Source organism: Scyliorhinus torazame, chromosome 5 (assembly GCF_047496885.1).
Source record: "Scyliorhinus torazame isolate Kashiwa2021f chromosome 5, sScyTor2.1, whole genome shotgun sequence".
NCBI classification, from domain to species: domain Eukaryota; kingdom Metazoa; phylum Chordata; class Chondrichthyes; order Carcharhiniformes; family Scyliorhinidae; genus Scyliorhinus; species Scyliorhinus torazame.
The window spans coordinates 95,180,393-95,203,315 of record NC_092711.1 but is presented as its reverse complement, the minus strand read 5'-3'; the positions used below and the strand labels follow the sequence as shown (position 1 = coordinate 95,203,315).

The 22,923-nt window shown below is 47.0% G+C and overlaps 1 protein-coding gene across 4 annotated transcripts; it reads left to right on the top strand.

Annotated features, from left to right (window-relative positions):
- Nucleotides 1–41: 41 nt before the first annotated feature.
- LOC140419013 (uncharacterized) lies at nucleotides 42–21,554 on the top strand. Of its 4 annotated transcripts, none has more exons than XR_011945480.1 (2): nucleotides 42–330; nucleotides 17,549–21,554. XR_011945480.1 is itself a non-coding variant. In XM_072502727.1 (2 exons), the coding sequence occupies exon 2, from the start codon at nucleotides 1,785–1,787 to the stop codon at nucleotides 3,156–3,158; it is 1,374 nt and encodes a 457-aa protein (XP_072358828.1). In that variant the 5' UTR covers nucleotides 42–330; nucleotides 1,679–1,784; the 3' UTR covers nucleotides 3,159–5,872. The 4 variants fall into 4 exon arrangements, 1 of the variants encoding a protein (XP_072358828.1); XM_072502727.1 differs by lacking the exon at nucleotides 17,549–21,554 and adding an exon at nucleotides 1,679–5,872; XR_011945478.1 differs by lacking the exon at nucleotides 42–330 and adding an exon at nucleotides 15,308–15,392.
- The last annotated feature ends 1,369 nt before the right edge of the window (nucleotides 21,555–22,923 follow it).

Genomic DNA, 22,923 nt, shown 5'->3' with positions numbered 1-22,923 from the left:
TCTTAACGCTGCCTCCGCTTATCCGCCTGAAGATGAGACAAAGAAGAGTCTGTCCCTGGACATGCGCCTCACTGCGCATGCTCCACATTACAATGCCAGGGGTGTGGTTGATAAAGCTTTGGGCCAATAGAAAGAGGGGGCGGGTCTGGAGGACCGAGCGGGAGAGGCTGGTCCTCCAACCAATCGGATTGAATGAGGGGGCGGAGCCGGGCTGTGAGTGACGCAGGTGCAGTTCCGGTTATGGTGATGTGGTAATGTTGACGGTTTTTTCTTCGGTCCGCGACCGGTAAACAGAAAATTGCGGAAAGCAGTCACCGATTGATCTGCCAGGTGTGTGGAGTATTTTTGTATACATGTTGTGCAAGCACAAACTTCGGAAAAAGTCTTCCCAGTCTCCCATTTGAACCGAGCTGGTCCTCACCTGCCCGTTTTAAAGACCGCCATCTTTAATCGGGGCAATCTGCAGGAGGACGCATGTGCAGTCACCATCTTTGTACGGGGCAATGTTTTCAATGAATGGGGAGGTAATCATATCGCGCGAAATTGATATCATTGTAATCACATCATAGAGTCCCTACAGTGCAGAAGGAGGCTATTCGGCCCATCGAGTCTGCACCGACTATCTGAAAGACCACTCTACCAAGGCCCACGTTACCTTTGGGTACTAAGGGTCAATTTAGCATGAAGCAAATCCTGCTCTGTGACTCCCACTCCCTCTTCGGATGTCCTGCCCCATGTGTCCAAAAAATGCAGGTCTGTGCAGTCACATGAAGACCCATGGCAAAAACACAGACCCTGAGTAGACATCATCCTCAAATCGAGAGACTGCTGATGACTACGGGAAATGTGCAACAGGGAGTATGAGCAGTCATCCTGGACCAGACAGCCAGAGGAAATATTGTGAATTTCTCTGCTTGACTGACAGCGTAGTGGGAGACGACTATGAGTCATTAGGAGAGTTCAGTCCCGAGGTATCAGAAGAATGGGTGACAATCTCAGCAGCAAATGAGCTGAGATTCAGATAGAGTTGAGCGATGTTACTGAGATGAAAATAGTGATAATGTAGATATGTGGCTGGTAGCTCAGTTTGGGTTGAAATATTTTGCCATGACTGAACAGTCTGGTTCAGACTCAGTTACCAGGGAGCGAAATGGAGTCATTGGTGAGGGTATGGACTTTGTAGATGGGTCTGATGACAATGGCTTTGGACTTCCCAATATTTATTTGGAGGAAATGTCTGCTCATCCAGTACTGGATATCACAGAATCAGGATGGTGTGTGAGTTGGAGAAAAACCAGAGGTGATGGTTTCCACATACACCTGATACCCTGATCCTCTGGGTGGTTAGATTGAGGGTTTGTCAAAATTCTCTCAAGAGCTAAATAAAATCCCTCTCTTTTGCCCATTGGTTCTTACACACTGCCCCTTCTCTCTCTTGTCCTCTTCTCCCACATATTGGCCAGAATCCTGTGTGGGCCAAGACTGTGTGGCAGATTTTCTTCCCTGAAAGACATTAGTGAACCAGTTGGGTTTTTTATGATAATCCAGTTTTCATGGTCACTTTTTCCCAGTGTCAGCCCCACAAATGACCAGATTCATTCAGCTCAATTTTACAACCTGCCCTTGTGTTTTTGTGGGTTCTCTCACTCCCTTTTTCTGTTTTATATCAATTCCACAGGATATTAGAAGAGGAGATTTGCAGTTGGGAAACTGAACCCAAACATCACATCAGGGTTAGACAGTTGCCCATTATATAGGGACCGGAATATTATTGGATTTTGAACATGGGAGATAAAGGAATCATTCCCAGTGGAGAAGAACTGTACACGTGTTCCGTGTGTGGACGAGGATTCAGACAATCATCTGACCTGTTGATACACAAGCGCAGTCACACTGGGAAGAAACTGTGGAAATGTGGAGTGTGTAGGAAGGGATTCCAATCTCCCTCTCATCTTGAAAAGCATTGCCACATTCACACGGGGAAGAAACCATTCACCTGCTCCGACTGTGGGAAAGGATTCACTCAGTCATCCAACATGCTGAGACACCAGCGAGTTCACACTGCGGAGAGGCCATTCACCTGCTCTGAGTCTGGGAACAGAATCCCTCACTCATCCAACCTGCTGAGACACCAGCGAGTTTACTCTGGGAAGAAGCCATTCACCTGCTCCGAGTGTGGGAAGGGATTCTCAAGGTCATCTAACCTGCTGGCACACCAGCGGGTTCACACCGACGACAGACCCTTTAAATGTCCAGATTGCGGCAAGTGCTATAAAAGTTCTGGGGAACTGATGTCCCATCAACGTGTCCACACTGACGAGAGACCGTTCAGGTGCTCTCACTGTGAGAGTGGGTTCAAGACATCTTTCGCCCTCACCAAACATCAGCGCACTCACACTGATGAGAGACCGTTCAAGTGTTCTCACTGTGGGACAGCGTTCAGGCAATCGAGTGACCTCGCTGTACACCAGCGCACTCACACTGGGGAGAGGCCATTCACCTGCTCCCACTGTGGGAAGTGTTTCTCTCACTCTTCTAGCGTGCTGAGACACCAGCGAGTTCACACTAATGAGAGACCTTTCATCTGCACCCAGTGTGGGAAGGGATTCAATCAGTCATCCATCCTGCTGAGACACCAGCAAGCTCACACCACTGAGAGACCATTTAAATGTCCAGACTGTGGGAAATGCTACAAAAGTTCTGCGGAACTGATGCGCCATCAACGTGTTCACACTGACGAGAGACCATTCAGTTGCCCTCACTGTGGGAATAGGTTCAAGACATCGTCTACCCTCACTGCACACCAGCGCACTCACAGTGAGGAGAAACCTTTTAAATGCCAGGACTGTGAGAAATGCTACAAAAGTTCCAGTGAACTGATACGCCATCAACATGCGCACACTGAGGAAAGACCTTTTAAATGCTCAGACTGTGGGAAGTGCTTTAGAAGTTCCACCAATCTGATGTCCCATCACCGTGTTCACACTGACGAGAGACCGTTCAGGTGCTCTCACTGTGGGACTAGGTTCAGAGAATCAGCTCATCTCACCGTACACCAGCGCACTCACACGGGAGAGAGACCGTTCACCTGCTCCGATTGTGGGAAGGGATTCAGTCATTCATCCAACCTGCGGGCACACCAGCGAATTCACAAATGACGACAGTAATTGGATTTTGCTGTCAGTTACATCCAGAAATGAATCATGTTCATTGTGCTCTGTTTCTGCTGATGTTAGCACGGTAATATCTGCTGATGGCAGCACGGTAATATCTGCTGATGTTAGCACGGTAATATCTGCTGATGGCAGCACGGTAATATCTGCTGATGGCAGCACGGTAATATCTGCTGATGGCAGCACGGTAATATCTGCTGATGGCAGCACCGTAATATCTGCTGATGGCAGCACGGTAATATCTGCTGATGGCAGCACCGTAATATCTGCTGATGGCAGCACCGTAATATCTGCTGATGGCAGCACCGTAATATCTGCTGATGGCAGCACCGTAATATCTGCTGATGGAAGCACAGTAGCACAAGTGATTAGCACTGTGGCTTCACAGCACCTGGGTCCCATGTTAGATTCCCTGCTGGGTCACTGTGTGGAGTTTGCAGTTTCTCCCAATGTCTGCATGGGTTTCCTCCAGATGCTCCGGTTTCCTCCCACAGCCCAAAGAAGTACAGGTTAGGTAGATTGGCCATGATAAATTGCCCTCAGTGACCAAAAAAGGTTAGGAGGGATTATTGGGTGACAGGGATAGGGTGGAAGTGAGGGTTTAAGTGGGTCGGTGCAGACTCAATGGGCCGAATGGCCTCCTTCTGCACTGTATGTTCTGTGTTAACAAACTTCAGCCGAGTTAATATTCTATATAAATGTGAAATAAATTGGACTTGTGTTAAATGCACACTACGGTCATTCCTTAAAGGTCTCTCCCTCTTCCCAGTCTCCTCCACCCTGACCTCCAACAACAAGTGTGAGGAGCTCATGGAGCATCTTTGTCTCACTCTTACTGACAATCTGATCAGCTGCCTCTGCTGCTTTCCTCCCTTCCACTAGCCCACAGGTTAAAACTCTCTCTAGTTCTCCCTTGTCTGACTCTGTGAGCCCGTTGCCCATATCGTCAAAAGCTCAATAGAGTCAGGGATTGTTCCGAGATTGGAATATAGCTCACGTCGTTCCCGTTTTCCAAATCAGAGCCAGGGAATGATAGGTTCATCAGTGTGACCTCGATTACAGGGAAGGTGCTTGACGGGATGCTTGGAGATGTTGTTTCTCATCACTGGGGAAGAGAAGGAACCATTAGAGATGTTCTAGTGTCCAATTCGCTGAGCAAGTCTTGAAACCTGTTCTTCAGCCCAGACTCACTATGCACATCCGCATGTTAGTTAATCCACGCCTAATAAATAAATCTGTCCACTCACACTGGTATCCCATTATCATGCACACGTTCCCTCTGATTACAACCCATTCATAGACTTTCAGGTGATCTTCTCAAAAGTTCAAGGTGGTGTCTGTCTCGAGATCTTTGTTTATCTTAACGGTTAGAGGGATATGAGGAACATGTCGACAGGTGGATTTGAAACCAGGAAGAAATCAGCCATGATCTGACTGAATGGTGGAGCAGGCTCAAAGTGCTGAATTGCCTGCCTCTGCTCCTAATTCCTATATTCTATCTCCCTCTGAATGGTCCCAGTCTCTTGGGCAGTGGCCAGGCTCACTGTAACAAATGCAGGATTTTAGATATATTAGATTTTCAGTATTTGGCAATTTAAGGGTTAACAGCTAGGGTTACAGTGTGTCTGACTGCTGTAGTCATGTTTATAAAAAGAATCTTGTTTTGCAAGACCAGAAAGTTTTAGGAGCCGGAGGTGAAATTAACCAGTGGAATGTGTTTTCAGTCTGGGGTAATGCAATGTTGTTTGACTCGGGAGAAGCCCTGGGGAGTTAATGTGTTTTCAGCCTGGGGTAAAGCAATGCTGTTTGACGAGGGGGAATCCCTGGGGAGTTAATGTGTTTTCAGCTTGGGGAGTTAATTTGTTTTTAGCTTGGGATATGATGTCATTGCTGGGTGGAGCTACGGTATTCAGACATTTTGCGAAAGCATTTTGAGTTCAGGTCGGATCTGGCTACCATTTGGACCACAAGAAAGGTATTTTGCTCTCACTGTAAGATAGTTAAAGGAGAGTAATAGTATTTAATGCAGAGCAGAATTGTATGAGGACAAGGGAAAACAAACCATTTGAAACAGCTTTTTGATGAATTCCTGCCAGAAGACATCCAGCCAGGCTGACAAGGTGGCTAGCACAGCTGTCTCACAGCGCCAGGGACCCAGGTTCAATTCTGACCTTGGGTGACTGTCCGTGTGGAGTTTTCACTTTCTCCCCGTGTCTGTGTGGGCTTCCACCGGGTGCTACAGTTTCCTCCCACAGTCCAAAGATATGCAGGTTCAGTGGAATGGCCACGCAAAAATTGCCCCTTGGTGTCCAGAGATGTTCAGGCCAGGTGGGGTTACAGGGATAGGGCGGGCAAGTGTGGCTAGGTAGGGTGCTCTTTCAGAGGGTTGGTGCAGACTCATTGGGCTGAATGGCCTCTTTCTGTACTGTGGGGATTATATAAGAGAGTCTGCAGGGGTTCTAACAGGAGTCAAATCTGTTCTGGAAAACTAATATTACTCTGTGCCATTGGGATGTGGGGTGGATTGAGAGCTGTAGGGTTTTCCTTTCTTGTTATTTACTTGGGAATAGAGATAGTAATTAAGGGTATTTATTGTGTTGAGTAATGTTGTTTACGGGGTCATTGGAAGCTATTTTCGGGTGTGATGTTAAAGTGTTTAATGTTGTGTTAATAATAAAGTTTTGTTTTAAAACACCAAATTCCTATTTCTTTGTGCAATCACTCCTGGTGCAAAGTATTCTTTTTGCACAGCCTTACAAAATAAACTAAAATATTGGGGTTTTGGTCCAGTACACTAGCGACTGCTGGGGTCTGGTCTGGGATTGTAATATAACAAATGTAGTTTCCTTTTAAAAATGATCATTGACAAAGATACAAACTTCTTCAAAAGAATGCTGTCAATTTATTCATCTCATTCACACTTTCCTTTCACTAGAACGTACATTAATACCGGATTGAGATGTTACATTGAATTACGTTCATTTGCTGCTGTGATTTCCTGTCTCTTCCCCTATCCTCCCTCACTTCTTCTCAATCTGAGACATCTCATTAATTAGCATCCTCTCTCATTGATGAGCTCTGGATAAACATTCCTGTCCACAACAATATGCTCAGAAAACCTTGAGATCAGAGATCCAACATTCCCATTGATTCCAGGCATTAATATATTTTGTTTGTTTATTTTTCACTTTAACCCGTTGTAAAAGCTCCTGATGTTTTATCATTTCAAAATGATTCCAAATTCAAACAGGATTTCTGCCGGACATCCTTCAAGGCTGAAGCTTATCCTTTGGGAATCAAACATAATCCTTTTCTCAGTTGTAATTTTACTGTTTAATTTTTATTAGTACAGAAGCTGGCAACATTTTAGATTAAATAACAATTGTTTCCAAACTTCTTCCTCAAACCAATTTATTTTTGAATTTTTGCTGTTTATGTACAACACCATTCTTTAACAATGACCGGACGGTGTTTTGAGTGTCTGTCGTACTCTCAGCAGGGAGAGGGTACTGTTTCATGGGACACTGTGTCGGTCCGCTTATATCTTTGAGTTTGGACATGTCTCCATAACCATGTTTATGGATTGTGAATACACCCGGCACAGACTCGAGAACTGCCGGGACCTCAGGATCATCAGAGGTGACTGGTTCGCACTCTGCTGCAAAGCCTGGGAAAGCCTGGAGCTCAGGATCATCAGAGGTGACTGGTTCACACTCTGCTGCAAAGCCTGGGAAAGCCTGGAGCTCAGGATCATCAGAGGTGATTGGTCCACACTCTGCTGCAAAGCCTGGGAAAGCCTGGAGCTCAGGATCATCAGAGGTGACTGGTTCACACTCTGCTGCAAAGCCCGGGGAAACCTGGAGCTCAGGATCATCAGCGGTGACTGGTTCACACTCTGCTGCAAAGCTTGGGAAAACCTGGAGCTCAGGATCATCAGAGGTGACTGGTTCACACTCTGCTGCAAAGCCTGGGAAAACCTGGAGCTCACCCTTCATGGGGTCAGGGTGAGGATCGTAGATGACGGTGGTGGGGGAGTTAGAGTCGACTAATATTAATTGCTGATGGCTGCCTTTGTGGGAATGGTGAAGCAACTCATTCCAGGGCATCGTCATAATGTTATAAATGCTCAACATGCTACAGACTCATGGCTGGAGCCCTTTCAGAAAGAGGGTCTTGAAGCTCAGGGAGTGAGAATGGTTTACCAGTCCCAGAGGACAGACAGACAGATGCTGCAGAGTGAGAGCTGGTCTCTGTAGCTGGTGGCGGCCGTCTCCTCTGAATTTTTAACTGGCAGAAGCCAGTGTGTTGGTGTTGGGCTGAAGCTCATCTTCCTGGCAAAGTGGTATTTTTCCTTGCGAAAGCCAGTTTGATTCTTTACAGTCAAACCAGATAGTTGGTTTACTATGGGTCATGAGATCCAATTGTATTCAGGTTAGAAATGACTTTTTCAGGGCCTGTGCGAGAGACATGTCCTTAGAATACAGACCTATCCTGTGTTTGTCGGCCAGCAAGCTACTCTGGAATCTGTCTTCATAAGACCATAAGACATCGGAGCAGAATTAGGCCATTTGGCCTGTCGAGTCTGCCCCATTCTCCTGCCTTCTCCCCATAACCCCTGATCCCCTTATTAACCATGAAACTAGCAATCTCTGTCTTAAAGAGACTCAGGGATTTGGCCTCCACAGCCTTTTGTGACAAAGAGTTCCACAGATTCACCACCCTCTGGCTGAAGGAAGTCTTCCTAATCTCTAAGGATCATCCCTTCAGTCTGAGGCTGTGCCCTCGGGTTCTAGGTTTTCCTACTAGAGGAAACATCCTCTCCCCCTCCACTCTACCGCGGCCTCTCAGTATCCTGTAAGTTTCAATAGGAGCCCGCTTCATCCTTCTAAACTTCAATGAGTACACAGCCAGAGTCCTCAACCACTCCTCAAATGACAAGCTCTTCTGGAGAGTGAGAGAGAGAGAGAGCTATTTCAATAATATTCAATAACGTTCTGAAAATTTTATAAGATTATTAGATGGTGATTTCTTACAGTCCAGTACTTGAATTGAACGTGTCTCCATTCCTGTCCTCGGGGGTTTCTGTACCAGGCGGCAGGGGTAACATTTGGAGACTCTCGATTCTCCACCAGTTCCTATTCTCCTTCTTCCTGCTGGATAATGGAGGTGTCGCTGTGTGTAATGTACAAACCAGTAAGAATTGTCAGCAATGATCAATCAGCACTTTCTAATTGGAGATGGTCATCAGTATAATCTTCCAGATATTGGAGTACAAATGTATCAAAGATCAATTTTACAAATGAAGTAAAAGTTCATCTAAACTCATTTCTGATGAATGTTCCTGAATTATAGGGAAGGTCACAGACAGCGGAACTGCAGCCCCAGGAACACAACCAGCCCAGTTACTGGGAGCATCAAAACAGCAGAAACAAACATGAACTGTCAGAATGGGCATGTTTCAGTGCTGGATGTGATTAAGAGAAGAATCCAATCTCTGCAATCACTTGTGAATTCGTTGGTGCGCCAAAAGGTTGGACGAATTAATGAAACTCTTCCCACACTCGGAGCAGGTGAATGGTCTCTCTCCAGTGTGAATTCGCTGGTGTGTCAGCTGGTTAGATGACTTTGTGAATCCCTTCCCACACTCAGGACAGGAGAACGGTCTCTCTCCGGTATGAACACGTTGGTGTGAAATGAGGTGTGATGAACTCCTGAACCTCTTTCCACAGTATGTGCAGCTGAATGGTCTCCTCAGTGTGAGTTCGTTGGTGTGACAGGAGGCAGGATGAATCAGTAAATCCTTTTCCACACGCGGAGCAGGTGAATGGTCTCTCCCCAGTGTGAACCCGCTGGTGTATCAGCAGGTGGGATGGCCGACTGAATCCCTTTTTTTTTTAAGAATATTTTATTGAAAATTTTTGGTCAACCATCACAGTACATTGTGTATCCTTTACACAATAATATAACAGTATAAATAACAATGACCTGTTTTATAAACAAAGAATAAATAATATATAACAAAAACTAAAACTAAATGGCAACTGCCTTGTCTCAGATAAACACTCTCCAAAAATATGGTTTAACAATCCAATATACAATTATTCATAGTAACGACCTATACATATTATACATATATATTAATAACCCTGAGACTCCTTCTGGTTCCTCCCCCACCCCCCTGGGCTGCTGCTGCTGCCTTCTTCTTTTCCATTCCCTCTATCTTTCTGGGAGGTATTCGACGAACGGTTGCCACCGCCTGGTGAACCCTTGAGCCGATCCCCTTAGGACGAACTTAATCCGTTCCAGCTTTATAAACCCTGCCATGTCATTTATCCAGGTCTCCACCCCCGGGGGCTTGGCTTCCTTCCACATCAACAGTATCCTGCGCCGGGCTACTAGGGACGCAAAGGCCAAAACATCAGCCTCTCTTGCCTCCTGCACTCCCGGCTCTTGTGCAACCCCAAATATAGCCAACCCCCAGCTTGGTTCGACCTGGACCCCCACTACTTTCGAAAGCACCTTTGTCACCCCCACCCAGAACCCCTGTAGTGCCGGACATGACCAGAACATGTGGGTGTGATTCGCTGGGCTTCTCGAGCATCTCGCACACCTATCCTCTACCCCAAAAAATTTACTGAGCCATGCTCCAGTCATATGCGCCCTGTGTAACACCTTAAATTGAATCAGGCTTAGCCTGGCACACGAGGACGATGAGTTTACCCTACTTAGGGCATCAGCCCACAGCCCCTCCTCAATCTCCTCCCCCAGCTCTTCTTCCCATTTCCCTTTCAGCTCATCTACCATAATCTCCCCCTCGTCCCTCATTTCCCTATATATATCTGACACCTTACCGTCCCCCACCCATGTCTTTGAGATTACTCTGTCCTGCACCTCATGCGTCGGGAGCTGCGGGAATTCCCTCACCTGCTGCCTCGCAAAAGCCCTCAGTTGCATATACCGGAATGCATTCCCTTGGGGCAACCCATATTTCTCGGTCAGCGCTCCCAGACTTGCGAACTTCCCATCCACAAACAGATCTTTCAGTTGCGTTACTCCTGCTCTTTGCCATATTCCAAATCCCCCATCCATTCTCCCCGGGGCAAACCTATGGTTGTTTCTTATCAGGGACCCCACCAAGGCTCCCGTCTTTCCCCTATGCCGTCTCCACTGTCCCCAAATTTTCAAAGTCGCCACCACCACCGGGCTTGTGGTGTATTTCTTCGGTGAGAACGGCAATGGGGCCGTCACCATAGCTTGTAGGCTAGTCCCCCTACAGGACGCCCTCTCCATCTCTTCCACGCCGCTCCCTCCTCTTCCCCCATCCACTTACTCACCATTGAGATATTGGCGGCCCAGTAGTACTCACTTAGGCTCGGTAGTGCCAGCCCCCCCCCTATCCCTACTACGCTGTAAGAATCCCTTCCTCACTCTCGGGGTCTTCCCGGCCCACACAAAACTCATGATACTCTTTTTGATCCTTTTGAAAAAAGCCTTCGTGATCACCACCGGGAGGCACTGAAACACAAAGAGGAATCTCGGGAGGACTACCATTTTAACTGCCTGCACCCTCCCTGCCAGTGACAGGGATACCATGTCCCATCTCTTGAAGTCCTCCTCCATTTGTTCCACCAATCGCGTTAAATTTAACCTATGCAATGTACCCCAATTCTTGGCTATCTGGATCCCCAAGTAACGAAAGTCCCTTGTTACCTTCCTCAGCGGAAAGTCCTCTATTTCTCTGCTCTGCTCCCCTGGATGCACCACAAACAACTCACTTTTCCCCATGTTCAGTTTATATCCTGAGAATTCTCCAAACTCCCGAAGTGTCCGCATTATCTCTGGCATCCCCTCCGCCGGGTCCGCTACATATAACAAATCATCCGCATACAGAGATACCCGGTGTTCTTCTCCTCCTCTAAGTACTCCCCTCCACTTCTTGGAATCCCTCAATGCTATTGCCAGGGGCTCAATCGCCAGTGCAAACAGTAATGGGGACAGAGGGCATCCCTGCCTTGTCCCTCTATGGAGCCGAAAGTATGCAGATCCCCGTCCATTCGTGACCACATTCGCCACTGGGGCCCTATACAACAGCTGCACCCATCCAACATACTCATCTCCAAAACCAAATCTCCTCAGCACCTCCCACAAATAATCCCACTCCACTCTATCAAATGCTTTCTCGGCATCCATCATCACCACTATCTCCGCTTCCCCCTCTGGTGGGAGCATCATCATTACCCCTAGCAGCCTCCGTATATTCGTATTCAGCTGTCTCCCTTTCACAAACCCAGTTTGGTCCTCATGGACCACCCTCGGGACACAATCCTCTATCCTCATTGCCATTACCTTGGCCAGAATCTTAGCGTCTACATTTAGGAGGGAAATAGGTCTATAGGACCCGCATTGCAGCGGGTCCTTTTCCTTCTTTAGGAGAAGCGATATCGTTGCCTCAGACATAGTCGGGGGCAGCTGTCCCCTTTCCTTTGCCTCATTAAAGGTCCTCATCAGTAGCGGGGCGAGCAAATCCACATATTTCGTGTAAAATTCAACTGGGAATCCATCCGGTCCCGGAGCCTTCCCCGCCTGCATGCTCCGAATTCCTTTCACTACTTCCTCTATTTCAATCTGTGCTCCCAGTCCCACCCTTTCCTGCTCCTCCACCTTGGGAAATTCCAGCCGGTCCAGAAAGCCCATCATTCTCTCCATCCCATCCGGGGGTTGAGCTTCGTATAATTTTTCATAAAATGCCTTGAACATGCCATTCACTCTCTCCGCTCCCCGCTCCATCTCTCCTTCCTCATCCCTCACTCGCCCTATTTCCCTCGCTGCTCCCCTTTTCCTCAATTGGTGGGCCAGCAACCTGCTCGCCTTCTCCCCATATTCGTACTGTACACCCTGTGCCTTCCTCCATTGTGCCTCTGCAGAACCCGTTGTCAGCAAGTCAAATTCTACGTGTAGCCTTTGCCTTTCCCTGTACAGTCCCTCCTCCGGTGCCTCCGCATATTGCCTGTCCACCCTCAGAAGTTCTTGCAGCAACCGCTCCCGTTCCCTTCTCTCCTGATTTCCTTTATGTGCCCTTATTGATATCAGCTCCCCTCTAACCACTGCCTTCAGCGCCTCCCAGACCACTCCCACGTGGACCTCCCCATTGTCATTGAGTTCCAAGTACTTTTCAATGCACCCCCTCACCCTTAGACACCCCCCTCATCTGCCATTAGTCCCATGTCCATTCTCCAGGGTGGGCGCCCTTCTGTTCTGTTTCCTCCCCTATCTCTAAGTCCACCCAATGTGGAGCGTGATCCGAAATGGCTATAGCCGTATACTCCGTTCCCCTCACCTTCGGGATCAACGCCCTTCCCAAAACAAAAAAGTCTATTCGCGAATAGACTTTGTGGACATAGGAGAAAAACGAAAACTCCTTACTCCTCGGTCTGCTAAATCTCCACAGGTCTACTCCTCCCATCTGCTCCATAAAATCTTTAAGCACCTTGGCTGCTGCCAGCCTCCTTCCAGTCCTGGACCTCGACCTGTCCAGCCCTGGTTCCAACACCGTATTGAAATCTCCCCCCATTACCAACTTTCCCACCTCTAGGTCCGGGATGCGTCCTAGCATACGCCTCATAAAATTGGCATCATCCCAGTTCGGGGCATATACGTTTACCAAAACCACCGTCTCCCCCTGTAGTTTGCCACTCACCATCACGTATCTGCCCCCGCTATCCGCCACTATAGTCTTTGCCTCAAACATTACCCGCTTCCCCACTAATATAGCCACCCCCCTGTTTTTCGCATCTCACCCCGAATGGAACACCTGCCCCACCCAACCTTTGCGTAGTCTAACCTGGTCTATCAGTTTCAAGTGCGTTTCCTGCAACATAACCACGTCTGCCTTAAGTTTCTTAAGGTGTGCGAGTACCCGTGCCCTCTTTATCGGCCCGTTCAGCCCTCTCACGTTCCTCGTGATCAGCCGGGTTGGGGGGCTTTTTACCCCCCCCCACTTGTCGATTAGCCATCCCCTTTTTCCAGCTCCTCACCCAGTTCCCACGCAGCTGTGTCCCCCCCCCCGCCCATCCCACCCCACCCCACCCCATACCAGCTCCCCCCTCTCCCCAGCAGCAGCAACCCAATACTTCCCCCCTCCCACCACCCCCCCCCCCCGCTAGATCCCCCACTAGCGTAGTTACACCCCCCATGTTGCTCCCAGAAGTCAGCAAACTCTGGCCGACCTCGGCTCGCACCGTGCGACGCCCCCTCCTTCCTGCTTCACTATTCCCGCCATGATTATCATAGTGCGGGAACCGAACCCGTGCTTCCCCTTGGCCCCGCCCCCAATGGCCAACGCCCCATCTCCTCCACCTCCTTTCCTCCCCCCACCACCAACTGTGGAAGAGAGAAAAGTTACCACATCGCAGGATTAATAACATAAAACTCCTCTTTCCCCCCTTTTTACCCCCCTCTTCGTCCCCCATACTCGCCCCACCACTTTGTTTCAAACGTTCTTTTTTAATAACCCGCTCATTCCAATTCATCTTCCACGATAAAAGTCCACGCCTCATCCGCCGTCTCAAAGTAGTGGTGCCTCCCTTGATATGTGACCCACAGTCTTGCCGGTTGCAGCATTCCGAATTTTATCTTCTTTTTGTGAAGCACCGCCTTGGCCCGATTAAAGCTCGCCCTCCTTCTCGCCACCTATGCACTCCAGTCTTGGTATACGTGGATCACCGCGTTCTCCCATTTACTGCTCCGAGTTTTCTTTGCCCATCTGAGGACCATCTCTCTATCCTTAAAACGGAGGAATCTCACCACTATGGCTCTAGGAATTTCTCCTGCTCTCGGTCCTCGCGCCATCACTCGGTATGCTCCCTCCACCTCCAGCGGACCCGCCGGGGCCTCCGCTCCCATTAACGAGTGCAGCATCGTGCTCACATATGCCCCGACGTCCGCTCCCTCCGCACCTTCAGGAAGACCAAGAATCCTCAGGTTGTTCCTCCTCGCGTTGTTCTCCAGCGCCTCCAGCCTTTCCACACATCGTTTGTGGTGTGCCTCGTGCATCTCCGTCTTCACCACCAGGCACTGTATGTCGTCCTCATTCTCGGCAGCCTTTGCCTTCACGACCCGAAGCTCCCGCTCCTGGGTCTTTTGCTCCTCCTTTAGCCCTTCGATCGCCTGTAATATCGGGGACAACAGCTCCTTCTTCATTTCCTTTTTGAGTTCTTCCACACAGCATTTCAAGAACTCTTGTTGTTCAGGGCCCCATGTTAAGCTACCACCTTCCGACGCCATCTTGGTTTTTGCTTGCCTTCCTTGCCGCTGCTCTAAAGGATCCACCGCAATCCGGCCACTTTCCTCTCCTTTTTCCGTCCGTATCCAGGGGGGATTCCCTTCTGGTTTACCGCACAGTGTTTTTAGCCGTTAAAATTGCCTTGGGGCTCCTATTAAGAGCCCAAAAGTCCGTTCCACCGGGAGCTGCCGAAACGTGCGACTTTGCTGGTCATCGCCGCACCCGGAAGTCAGCTATATCAGGATTAACAATGGAGTTGAATCCAAGTAGGAGAATTGTTGAGAGTTTAATAAACGTGTTAAAGCTATCTCCAAGTCTGACCCTTCCTTTGTCAGAGTGTACATCAAGGAAGCAGCTTATGCTACATCAAGAGCATAACAAAACAATACAGAGTGGAGCTTGGAATTCCAGATTATTCACTGAATTTAAATTCGGCCATCTACGTTACATCATTTTGAGTGCAGGACAGAAATTCCCCCATTCTCTCCTCCAGGATCAGGAAAGTGAGTTAAAGATAATTTCTCCTGAACAAATCCATTGCTGCATTTCCTTCCGGAAGGCACATTTGTCCACTGGGACCCGGCACCGGGAGAAAGCGGCAGCTGCCGTTGTGTTGGATGTTGAGGCGGTGCCGCTAGTTTGTTATTGGAGGTGTTGAGGCCTCTCCTTATCCGCCTCCTTCCTGTCTGAAGCTGAGACAAACAAGTGTCTGTCCCTGGACATGGGCTGGACTGCGCATGCTGCAGATCACAAGGCAGGGAAGTGATTGACGGCAGCTCCGGGCCAACAGGAAGAGGGGGCGGGACTAGAGGTCCACGCGGAAGAGGTTGGTCCTCCAACCAATCGGAGTGAACGAGAGCGGGTCGGACTTCGCCTGAAGCATGCGCAGTGCGGGTAATGGCGATGGAGAGAAGCTTTTAATCTCGGCTCCACAGAGGGTAAGAGGAACATTGTGGAACGCGGGAAGCGATCGATGTGGCTGGTGGCTGGAAAAGTTTTCTAAACATGTTGTGCAAGCCCACCCCCGGAAAACTCACTTCTTGGTTCCCCCGTTCCACGGAGCGGGGTTGGGAGAGGTCCAGTAATCGGTTCGGGATATCGACCGCCATCTTTATTTGGGGCGATGAACAGGAGAGCGCATGTGCGGCCGCCATGTTTGTAGGGGGCAACATTTTCAATGACTGGGAGAATATTGTTCCACATTGCTCAGAATGGAGACAACCTGGCCAGCAAACTGCATTACCCTTTGTCCTGGGTACTTGACCTCCCATTACCCCGGTTTCGATGCCGGCCCTGGGTCACTGTCTGTGTGGAGTTTGCACATTCTTCCCGTGTCTGCGTAGGCCTCACCTCCACACCCCGAAGATGTGCAGGTTAGTTGGATTGGCCACGCTAAATTGTGACAATAAAGATTATTATATTATAACAGGGAGGGGCGATAACATTTCAAGCAGATTTGCAGCTCCACAAAGTGTTTCCAACTCCTTCCACCCACCTCCTGAACAGGTTGACACATTTATTTGTCTGACTAAAATGATGGTCACTGGTGTCACGGTGGTGCAGTGGTTAACACTGCTATCTTACGGCGTCGAGGACCGGCTCGATCCCAACCCCGGGTCACTATCCGTGGGGAGTTTGCACATTCTCCCGTTGGCTGCGTGGGTCTCACCCCCACAACCCAAAGATATGCAGGGTAGCTGGATTGGCCATGCTAAATTGCCCCTTTATTGGAAAAAAATAATTGTTTCTTCTACATTTTTTTTGAAAAAATATGGTCTCTTTCCTAATGTTCACAATTAAAGGGGTGGGTTCCCCAGGAGATGGCCGACATTTCAGGGGATTAATATTGGTCCGAGATATGTCTCGTATTCTTTTATGGCACTGATTAGATATATTATTTATGGTTCTGTAATAAAGGAAATGTATTATTATTTCTGATCTTGTAAGACCATAACACACAGGAGCAGAATTAGGCCACTTGGCCCATTGAATCTGCTCCGCCATTCAATCATGGCTGATATTTTCTCATCCCCATTCTCCTGCCTTCTCCCCATAAACCCTGATACCCTTATTAATCAAGAATCTATCTATCCCTGTCTTAAAGAGACTCAGTGAATTGACCTCCACAGCATTCTGTGGCAAAGAGTTCCACAGATTCACCACCCTCTGGCTGAAAAAAATCCTCATTTCTGTTTTAAAGGATCGTCCTTTTAATCTAAACTGGTGTCCTCTGGTTCTAGTTTTTCCCACAGTGGAAACATCCTCTCCACGTCCACTCTATCCAGGCCTTGCAGTATCTTGTACGTTTCAATAAGATCCCCTGTAATATAAGACTGTAGCTACGTTACAGATTTCCAGTGAATGCGGCGACTAGGGGCTTTTCACAGTAACTTCATTTGAAGCCGACTTGTGACAAAAAGCGATTTTCATTTCATTTTCACCTCTTCCCTCAGAGGGTTGTTAGTCTTTGAATTTCTCTTCCACAGGGACCAGTTGCATCTGGGGGTCATTGAATATATTGAAGCACAGGTTTGACAGATGTTTTATTGACAATGGAGTTAAGGGTTATCGGGAACAGGTCGGAAAATAGAGAGAAAGCTGAGATGAGGAGGGATTTCTTCACTCGTGGATGGTGTGAAGCTTTGGAATTCACTACCCCAGAGGAATGTGGAGCCTCAGTCATCAGGTATCTTCAAGACAAATATTGGTAGGTTTCTCTATATTGAAGATATCGAGGGATATGGGGATCGTGTGGGGAAATGGTGCTGACGTAGATCGGCCAAGGATCTCATTGAATGGTTGAGCAGACTCGGTGGGCCGAATGGCCTACTCTTGCTCCTATTCTAATCTCCGTGTCCTGTTCAGGAAGCAGTGAGCTGAGCTTGGATCTGTCGATCAACATGAATCAGCACCTTCAGAATTGGGAGGATGAATATTAGATACAGCAGAGTGAGAATGGAGGGAGATTGTGTAGGATGGAGATTTACAGCTTTTGCAGAACGAGAGAGGAAATAATGTTCCATAGGAACTAGAATTGTCTGTTCTGAATTTCTATCCTGTACTAACTGATGGCTTTTGTAAATTGTTTTTAAAGGATATTGGAAGAGGAGAATTATAGGCAGAAATCTCAAACGTCAGAAACCTTGATATGACAAACTCACTCGATTCCTTCTGATCTGAATATCATTGGACTCTGAATATTATCGGCGAGAAGAAGAAATGTTTGTCCAATCTGTTGGCTTCAGAAGATTTTAAACATCAGTGAGACTGGAAAAGCACCGAGACACACTCAACACACACCCTAGTGAGAGTGTTCATGTGAACTGACAGTGAAAAGAGCTTCAACTATTACACGGCCTGAAAAAACATCACACCATTCACAGTGCGGAGAGACAGTGCACATGTTCTGTGTGGAGACAAGGCTTCCACTGATTGTCCAATCTGGAGAGACAAGAGAAGACCCAAAGCATGGAGAAACCGTGGAAATGTGGGGACTGTGGGAAGGGATACGGATTCCCATCTGAGCTGGAGGTTCATTGACGCAGTCACACTGGGGAGAGGCTGTTCATCTGCTCTCAGTGTGGGAAGGGATTCACTCAGTCATCCAGCCTGCAGACACACCAGCGAATTCACACTGGGGAGAAGCCATTCACTTGCTCTCAGTGTGGGAAGAGATTCATTGATTCATCCACCCTGCAGAGACACCAGCGAATTCACACGGGGGAGAAGCCATCCACCTGCTCTCAGTGTGGAAAGGGATTCCGTGATTTATCCAACCTGCCGCTCCATCAGCGAGTTCACACTGGGGAGAGGCCATTCACCTGCTCTCAGTGTGGGAAAGGACTCCGAGCCTCATCCACCCTGCAGAGACATCAGCAAATTCACACCGGGGAGAGGCAGTTCATCTGCTCCTAGTGTGGGAAGGGATTGCATAGAAACATAGAAAATAGGAACAGGAAGAGACCATTTGGCCCTTCGCGCCTACTCTGCCATTCATTATGATCATGGCTTATCATCCAACTCAATAGCCTAATCCCGCTTTCCCCTCCTTATCCTTTGATCCCCTTCACCCTGAGTGCTATATCTAACTGCTTCTTGAAAACATATAATGTATTGGCCTCAACTATTTCCTGTAACAAATTCCACAGGCTCGCCACTCTCTGGTTGAGGAAATTACTCCTCATCTCTGTCTAAATGGTCTACCTCGTATCCTCAGACTGTGACCTCTGGTTCTATACACTCCCACCATCGGGAAACTCTTTCCTGCATCTATCCTATCGAGTCCTCTTAGAATATTATAGGTCTCCATGAGATCCCACATACTTCTGAACTCCAGCAAATACATTCCTAACTGATTCAATCTCTCATACGTCAGTCCCACCATCCCAGGAACCAGTCTGGTAAACCTGCTCTGCACTCCCTCTGGAGCAAGAACATCCTTCCTCAGATAAGACCAAAACTGCACACAATATTCCAGGTATGGCCTCACCAAGGCCCTGCATAGAACAAAGAACAATACAGCACAGGAACAGGTCCTTCGGCCCTCCAAGCCTGCGCCGACCACGTGTTCTATCTAGACCAACCGCCTGTGTCCTTTTATACCCCATCCGTTCATGTGCCCATCCAGATAAGTCTTAAAGTTCACTAACGTATCTGCCTCAACCACCTCACTTGGCAGAGCATTCCAGGCCACCACCACCCACTGTGTAAAAATACACCCCCCGCACATCTCCACTGAACCTTTCCACCCTCACCTTCAACTTGTACCCCCTTGTAATTGTCATTTCCGCCCTGGGAAAAAGCCTCCAACTGTTCACCCTATCCCTCTAATAATTTTATAAACTTCTATCAGGTCGTCCCTCAGCCTCCGTCTCTCTAGGGAGAAAAATCCAGTTTATTCAATCTCTCCTCATACCTAATACCCTCCATACCAGGCAACATCCTGGTAAACCTTTTCTGTACTCTCTCCAAAGCCTCCACGTCCTTCTGGTAGTGCAGTGACCAGAATTGGGACACAGTATTCCAAATGTGGCCTCACCAACATTCTATGTAATTGTAACATAATTTTTGAGCATTTATACTCGATACCCCATATCTTCTTCACCACCATTTCCACCTGTGCTGCCACTTTTAAGTATCTGTGGACCTGCGCGCCCAGATCTCTCTGTGTCTCTATGCTCCTGATGGTCGGCATCTCCACATCATGAGTGTTAAATGCTCTCAGTTCTGTCTATTATGAATCTTTGTTGCACCTTATCCACTGCCTCTATTTTCTTTTTCTAAATGGAGATCAGCAATGTTGATATTGCTCTCAGTGTAGTCTAACCCTGGTTCTAAACATGTTGGACATTTTCTTCATGCTTTTGAATTCTCTCCCGCTGGAACGGAACCCTCGATATGGGCCCCACACTTGAAAGTGTGAAGCTCTTAGAGAGGGTGTAGAGGACATTTACAATAATAATAATCTTTATTATTGTCACAAGTGGGCTTACATTAACACTGCAATGAAGTTACTGTGAAAATCCCCCAGTCACCTGTTCGGGTACACGGAGGGAGAATTCAGAATCTCCAATTCACCTGACAAGCACATCTTTCGGGACTTGTGGTAGGAAACCGGAGCATCCAGAGGAACCCACGCAGACACGAGGAGAACATGCAGACTCCACACAGACAGTGGCCCAAACTGGGAATCGAATCTGGAACCCTGGTGCTGTGAAGCAACAGTGCTATCCATTGTGCTAGAATGACACCAGAGATGAGGGACTCCAATCAGTTTGAGAGACTGGAGCAGCTGAATTTCTCTCCTGAGATCACAGCATCTGGAGGGTGGGGAATGGGGCCATTCAGCCCTTTGGGACCGTGTCGGCTCCCTGTGGAGGAAGCCAGTCTGTCCATTGTCCTGTTCTATCCCCGAATCCCTGTAGGTTTATTTCTCTCAGTTCCCGTCCAATTTCCGATTGAAATCCTTCCGTTGTCTCTGCATCTCCTCCCCTCATAGGCAGGAGGTTCCAGGTCGTTACCACTCGTTTTACATGGACATAAGGCTCCTAGAGCACAGAGGAGTCTATTTGGCCCATTTTCCCCGTGCCAGCTCTTTGTACAGCGACCCATTTAATCCCATAGTTCAACTATTTTGTTTTCTTTTTTGGAATATATCAAATGACAGTCTAATGAGGCTCGACCACCGTTTACAGACAGTGTGTTACAAATCACAACAACTCGCTGTGTTTTACAACAAATAATTGTGCTTATGCTGTGTCTGGAGGTTCACAGAGTATTCAAACTGTGTCAACACCGTGGTTATTACACAAAATTAAGACTCAGTCTTCATCAATGATTCTGGTGAGGACACCAAGTGTAATCTATCTTAGTTTGCAGACAATTAGAATAAATGTACATTTCTATAAAACCTCTCACGACCACTGGACCTCCTAAAGTGTTTTAAAGCCAATGGAGTACTTTTGAAACATATTCACTGTTGTAATGTAGGAAGCTGTAAGTACGCATGTGTAATCACATTTAGTTATAAAATTGTCATTTTCATAGTGTATTCACAAGGTCAAGGAAGCCCTTTAATACCACTAGCATGTGGCTTCCTGCAGCCATTTCACCTTCTGTACCTTTTCTATATTAACTATGTATTGATTTCATAGCAAAAAAACAATAATTATATTCATGATTATTCAGTAGTGAACATTGATTAGCATTAATGAATTGGTGTATTAGGTAATTATATTGTAAAGACTAGATCTTTATATTAAAAAATAACACGATCAACCAAAATGTTTCCAGAAACTGCAGAGCTATCAGAATTTGTTTAAAAAAATTAATTACTCAATAATATTGTGAAGTTACGAGATGTGGTGAGAAGCGTGTATATATTACATGTACTCAGCAGTGTGACCTCCCACCAGTAGGTGGCGTCAGGCATCAGTCAGGTGACATCCAGCGACCAGCAGAAGGTTGTAAAACGTGCACAAGGCCAGTTGGACAAGGGTAGTTCCAAGAGTGTTGAATCGAACTCTGTGATAACTTGGTCTGTATAGCATTCTGATCATTACCTTACCGCGTGTACATTAATAAATCATCGTTCTGGCTAAGTCACCAGCAATTTTGTAGAGTCATTGCAAGAATAGATCATAGAACACAACACTAAACATCATATTCTGCCAAGACTATGTGGAATTGGAGGAATGGTATTGTTACTGTGCGAGTAATCCAGAGACCCAGGTTAATGCTCTGGGGATCTGGGATCGAATCTGCCTATGGCACATGGTGACGTTGAAATTGAATGACAGTATCGAATTAAAAGTCTGATGATAACATTCTTGATTGTTGAAAAAACTCATCTGGTTCACTGATGTCCTTCAGGAAATCTGCTCTCCTTATGGCCTATACGTGACTCCAGATCCTCAGCAATGTTGTTGATTTGTAAGTGCCCTCTGAAATAGCCTCACAAGACACGCAGTTCAAGGGCAATTGGAATGAGCAGTAAATGCTGGCCCAGCCAGTGACCCCCACCTCCCATGAATGAATAATTTTTGAGAAGGCTCATTGTTCAATTTGAAGACTAGTAAGAAACTGTCTCTTTGATTAGATTTGATTTAGTATCACATGTCCCAAGTACAGTGAAAAGTATTGTTCTGCGTACAGTCCAGACAGATAGTTCCATACATGAAAAAACAAAGTGCGGATCTTGGCAGTTTGCTCAGTTCACAAAAGAATTTAATGGCTTTGTAGACGCAGATTAATATTTTAATCACTATCCAAAACATACCTAATGGTAATGTATGCTCATATAGACAGACACAAACGATACTGTAACTGAATTCGAGGAAATAGCAGAGATTTAACTGAACCACCTTTTTGAACAATTCGGCCTTGATGATGGAGAAACAGGAAAAGCCACTCAGGGGGATGTGGAAATCCAGGCTCAGTGCGGATTTGCTGTCACTCCTCCTTTCTTGTACGTGAACTGTATTTAGGCTGCAGAATGTTTCGCACCAAAACACAGAGGGGTCAAATATAAGCAACACTTCCATTCAACATCCAATTCTCTTCCATTTAACTATATTTGACTTTGTTCAAAGGCTGACTGTGGTCAAACTCAACAAAGATTCATGGAATTTCTGTTACCCAGTGAAACGCTTTCTTGGTCAGTCATGTTTGCAATTCAATGGTGTATATTTCAGAGTGAAGACTCGAGAGCTATTGAATTCAAAATGAAATCATATATAACAAATAAATATACTGATGTACAACATTGAATAATGAAACAAATATTGAGTAAAATTGGTGGAAATTTTCTGCAGGAAGGTAAGAATGATGCATTAATGATTGAACAGAGAGCAATGTTCGGTTAGATATTTACTGAACAAATGCTAAAGTTCAATATAAGTTCTCTATCTTATGGTCTTACAAGTTGAGATATCTGTTTTAAAGGAACAGCTGTCGTCATGTAATTAGTGA

Excerpts from the sequence above, each read along its gene's own strand:
- LOC140419013 (XM_072502727.1), top strand. The coding sequence starts at position 1,785 with ATGGGAGATAAAGGAATCATTCCCAGTGGAGAAGAACTGTACACGTGT.